Source organism: Etheostoma cragini, chromosome 18, assembly GCF_013103735.1.
Source record: "Etheostoma cragini isolate CJK2018 chromosome 18, CSU_Ecrag_1.0, whole genome shotgun sequence".
Lineage (NCBI taxonomy): Eukaryota > Metazoa > Chordata > Actinopteri > Perciformes > Percidae > Etheostoma > Etheostoma cragini.
Window position 1 is genome coordinate 2,603,787 of NC_048424.1, and position 5,407 is coordinate 2,609,193.

Consider the following 5,407-nt stretch of genomic DNA (forward strand, 5'->3'; position numbering starts at 1 on the left):
ATTATCATAACTTGAAAACCTAAATGCCATTATTTTTTTCTCCACTAAGGAAATGAAAGCGTGTTGTAAATAGTCTATAGCCACGATGTTCCACTTGCGAGATTGATCCCTTGCTGCCAGAAAATCACCGTGATTTGACCTGTTTAGGGCGGATAAGCCTCGGCCTTCCTTGGTGTTGGGATAACAACTTTTAAGTGTACACATGTTGCACCAAAACAAGTTCCTTCAGAGCCTTTTGCAGAGGCACCGTGGCTTTTCTTCGGTGCTTAACACCGCCCGAGACGATTCTCATTGGTTTAAAGAAATACCATCACACCCAAGCACGATTCACCCCATCCCTCCATGCTGTGTGGAGCAGCCAGAGGATGTAACTAGTTATTATTTGGCTTTCTTGACTTAATAAATGACTCCTTCAGAATATCACTTATTGATGAATTGTTTAAGCACACACTCCTTTAGCTTTTAGTTTGGCCTGCATTAATGTTGGGTGTTAAATGTGATTCCTCTCTCAGCCGTACTCTAACCGCGGTCCACGACGCCATCTTGGAGGACCTGGTGTTCCCCAGCGAGATCGTTGGTAAGAGGATCAGAGTCAAGATGGACTGCAGCAGGCTCATCAAGGTCCATCTCGACAAGGCGCAGCAGAACAACGTTGAACACAAAGTGAGTGGATTTAAAAACAGCTGGCGATGTCTGTCTTAGAGATGCACCATCAGGGCTGCAGCGATCACGTAATCTGAACAGTTTCTCTGTTACGTTGAGTTTTGGTCAGTGGTGGAAAAATGACTAATGTAATGTTTTCCCCGGCCAGCGTACCAAATACCAAAAAGATTTGTTGCAATGTAAGACCAATTTGATATTGTCACGTGGGGTCTTTGTTTGAAATTTTCAAATTGACTTGTCGATTTTAAAGGCTAATCATATCGCCTGTAAACGTGATCAGGATTTGGTAGTCATGTGTAATAATAGTGTCAATTAAACATTGATGTATTCATCTTGTTTTTGAAAGCTCTTGCCGTCCCTTGGAAATACTGAAGCTCACAGTTTGTATCCGACATGGACATCCAGCGAGGTTGCTCTCCTGGCTCTGTCCTCGTGGCGTATGGGAGCGTAGCTTTCGAGCCGAGACGTACAGTCCCGTTCCACAATGTCGGAGAGAAAGCTCTGTCCCCGGCCGCTGGTCGGTGAGGACGGGCGTCCTGCATATTCCTACATCCTCCCAGAGTCCCTTGGGGCCGTTACTGGGGGGCTAAACCATGCAGGACACATTTTTTTTGACTCAAACTCTTCCCCCTGCTGTGAGTGAGCTAAACAATGTTCAAGACGTGGAGATGATGCTAAAGGATCGATAACTGTTAATGTTTTTTAATTGATGTTGATCTACTACTAAGAAAATCTACATTGTCATTTGTGAAAGAAGCATGCAGCTTCTTAAATGTGAACATATTCCTGATCTTTTATCATTAGACACTTAGGCTCATCTGTGGGCTTTCTGCCTACTCAAAAGTAAAAACTTTGACTCTGGGCAGTCAGGCTGTTTGACATTTTATTGTAAACATCAGGAATGAATCCTAAACTTTAACCTTTGCTTCTGGAGCATTTCAACCATGACACAGCAACAGGGACTGTCTTATAATTAGTCTTCAATCAGGAAATTTAGAAATTATTCACTATCCTGTTTGATCTGTCAAATCATTTAGCCTGGTCAGTGTTTGACTTACACCAATAACATTGAAATAAATGTCCCTTTTTTTGTCTTTCAGGTAGAGACTTTCACTGGTGTCTACAAGAAACTCACAGGCAAAGATGTTGTGTTTGAATTCCCTGAATTCCAGCTGTAAATTCAGATGACAAAATAAATTTGTTTACTGTCACTGTTGTTGGAGTTTTTTTTTTTTAAAAGACCCTTTTGCACAACCCAGCACACATGACAAGATGAAAAGATGCGTTCAGAGGCTGTTTAAATGTGATAATCTGCCATGTGAAGGCTTTGTTCCACACAGAGGTCGAGACTCAAGGGTCGGGTATCGATAGGACTCCGATGCCAAACCGGTGCTTTTAAAACGATTCTTAAAAAACACCAAACAGGCTCTTTTATAGCGTTTTCTTTTAATTTAAGTAAAGTACTTAAATATGTAGGTTAACCTAAGTCACCTATCACTTGACTTCAATAATTGAACAACAAATAACAGACTATTAACAAGTAACAACATTTATGTTGAGGTTTCTGGCAACCAGAGCCCAGAGGGAAACGTGGCATTTTAAAAGTAGCCTACAGTTTAGGTAGCTAGGTAACGGTAGACTACAGAGAGTCTGATGGTTTTAGTCCGTGTCGGAGCGACAGAGGGAAAGTATTTAAATCGACACATTAAGTGGAACCAGGGTTTAATTCAGTTTTAATCCGGTCCGATTCCTATCGGTCGCATAGGAACCGGTTCCATAGTGGTTCTGGGATTCGGTACCCTAAGCCGAGAGGAGCCCGGGCTCGATAAACACTTTACATTTATCTTTATCTTTGCAGGAACTAAAAATAATTTAAGTCCTAACGACTTGAAAAAGAGCCTCTGCTGACTTGCTCTCTTGCAAAAATTACCGTCAAAACATTCTGCTTTTAGTTGGTTTACAGCCAATGAAAACGGCAACTTCTTGCATGATTTAAAAATTAAAGGGCCTCATTCTTAGTCCATTTAAATTGTACTTGCTTTCATATAAATAAAACATACCGCATGATATAGGTGTATATATACACACACACACACACAATGTGACAAATTGCAGCAGTTTGTTTTAGGTAACCTCACATTTTTATCTCATTTATTGCTAATGTTCTATTGTTCCCACTGCTCCTGAAGGCATCATTAACGCACAATGCTACAAATGGTAACAGAATAATGAGTTCAAAGAATACATTCATTCAATTCAACACTCCATAAAACAAAAAGCAATTTTAATTTTAGGAGTTTTATGCACAGTGTTTGTAGAGAGAAAGGGCAAGGGTGGAAGGGCACTTTTTATTGTGTATTTCTCAAAAATTATACTTTGTCATGTTTGTAAGAAAAATAGTAAAACAAGGAGAATTACGGCCATTTTTTACGTTAATCTGGATCGTCGTAAATATGTGTGTACTTTCCATTGAAAGTTCTCCCCCCCCCCCGACCTGGACCAGTCTACACTGTATGAGCGTCCACTGAGCTTGTAGCTGCTAGCTGGCGTCCAGTCAGTGTGTTCAGCCAGTCTTCTGTGATAATCATCCTGAGTTGAAAACACATGTTGTCACGTAAGGACCCTGTTCATGTTGCACAGACATTTTAATTGCATTTTAAGTCTGTTAAGATACACAAAGGCACTCTAAAACTTGCCCCGGCAACTTCTCTTTTAACCCAGTGGAAGCACATCCACGCTGCTACAATTTTTGTGTAAAAAAAATTGAAATTCTTCTTTCAATCGAATGTATGTTAAATGTTCTGTTTTCCACAGCACCTGAATGCAGCATGTTCATTCTCTTATGGGATTGGGGGATAAGTAATAGATGGGCGGGGTTAAATCTCCTGGTGAACTGACACCCGCCCCACGCGCATGTGTTGTGCTATGACTGTAAACTTTCTCCACGAGCTCAGTCAGTCAGCGGCGGAGCGTTGGACTGTTGCTACTGCGCCTGTCTCCGTCCCGTAACGGCAGCCCCTCTGTTAATCATGTCCGACTAACGGTTTAAATCGGTAATTTCGGTGAATCGAGAGATACATAAAATCCCGGAGAAAAGCCGTTTGGAGAAATGGAGGCTGTCAGCAAGTGGACCCCGCAACAAGTGGTGGACTGGATCCGAGGTAAGACGCCAAATAGTGCGACCTAACGTCATCTGACGGGAGACTAACGGTCATGTTTTTTAAACTTTTTAAATTTATTTGTTAATTCAGCACAATGCACATGATGAACAAGTACAACATTACACGTAAATGTGCCAGATTGTAGCCCGAGGGCTGATTTCCATCTGCTGTCCAATAGGCAGGTTGGAGTTAGAGTAAAAAAGACAGGATAGTAACATTTAGTTTATAACAACAGAAAGAAAAGAGCCGTTGGAGCCGTTAGCTTTAATATCACGGCTAATTCAACACTTTCACTAGAGCTGGAACAATTACAAGTTTTGCTGTACAATTAATTGTCTCAAACAATTACAATTGCCACTATAGCTGTCTTTTTGAGTCAAATTCAAAAAAATACTTCTTTATGTATTACTTTTGCTAACAAACTCCAGTTTTGAATGCATCTTACGTCGTTTGGTTACACAGCTTAGCTAACGCTAGCTATTATTGTCATATAACCCGCATATCGTAGCTAGCTAATATTACAAATACACAGCCTATGAAGTAAGCCACGCCCCTTTTATTATCATAAAACATTTTAATTTTGTCTTAAATTAACTTAAACTAAAAATTACCATTAACAGGCATGCCTCTTAGGACCTTAGCTAATTTCAGCAAATCAAGGAACAAATAAAGAAACTGAAATTGCGATTAGACAATTTTTTAATCGTTGTTACAGGCCTCACTGCTGTTTTAGTTTGAAGTTTTAAAGTGTTTTCTCAGCTGCAACTCGAATCACAGATAAAACAAATATAGATGTATTTACAATTTTAAAAAAATGGTTTTGTAGTTTATATGTTTTAGGCCCAAAGCATACAGTCAGTCATGTGATACTCTGTTTACCTTTTTACTGACTATCATATTTCTGGTTTTGGTTGTTGAGTGGCAGCTGAGTGCTAATGTCGTTACAGCTCCAGTGTGCCATTGAGCAATAAACTGGCCCGACCAGTCACACATCAGCCAAAAAATGTCTCTCGGGCCATAATGAACCTGGAGGTTTCATAAACACCTGTTTTTTTATGTTACCAGGAGTTTGAACAAGCAGCAGCATGAAGGATATTGTGTCTGTTGCAACAGACACAATATCCTTGATTGATGCCACAGTTTGAGTCTCTATAGAGAGCCAAAGTCACGCACTTCTACTTACGGTCCATGGGACCTTTCTTTCGAAAAAGATTTGAGTGGGAGATAATGACAGAAAATAATAATTTTTTGGTTTCCCAAATGTGTGTAAATTCAAAAGAATAATTTTACATGTCGAGAGAAACGATTTGCCTTAATGAAGCAACGAACAACATTAGGTTTTGTGTGAGATTTCTTGGTGAACTACATCTCTCGTCTCAAACTGTATACGTCACCAGAGAAATATGGCTGTCTCCACAAGTATCAAAAGAGGTGAAAACCATCATAAATCAGTCATGTCGAGAGCTGCAGCTACTCGAAGGGAGTGGAGGGAAAATGTGATGACGTCCGGTAAGCGACTGGGACTTGTAGTCCATCTAATTAGGTATTTTCTTAACTATCTTGCAACAACCTGTGACATTCCT

The 5,407-nt window shown here is 40.2% G+C and overlaps 2 protein-coding genes and 1 non-coding gene across 4 annotated transcripts in view; all 3 read left to right on the plus strand.

The window, feature by feature from the left end:
- rps7 (ribosomal protein S7) overlaps nt 1-1,874 on the plus strand; it is a 5,641-nt gene extending 3,767 nt beyond the window's left edge. The window contains exons 6-7 of the mRNA XM_034899404.1: nt 513-663; nt 1,764-1,874. Of these exons, the coding sequence (XP_034755295.1) occupies nt 513-663; nt 1,764-1,841 (229 nt within the window). The 3' untranslated portion in view covers nt 1,842-1,874. The remainder of the gene's footprint in view (nt 1-512; nt 664-1,763) is intronic.
- LOC117962013 lies at nt 1,052-1,271 on the plus strand. The gene has a single exon (XR_004660544.1). It is a non-coding gene; the product is annotated as a small nucleolar RNA SNORA73 family (small nucleolar RNA).
- A 1,691-nt stretch (nt 1,875-3,565) lies between the features above and the next one.
- The window catches only part of LOC117961005 (connector enhancer of kinase suppressor of ras 3-like), a 35,277-nt gene continuing 33,435 nt past the window's right edge, over nt 3,566-5,407 (plus strand). The window contains exon 1 of one of the 2 annotated variants that reach the window (XM_034899360.1): nt 3,566-3,824. In XM_034899360.1, the coding sequence (XP_034755251.1) occupies nt 3,773-3,824 (52 nt within the window). In that variant the 5' untranslated portion in view covers nt 3,566-3,772. The remainder of the gene's footprint in view (nt 3,825-5,407) is intronic. The other variant, XM_034899361.1, reaches the window with a different exon arrangement.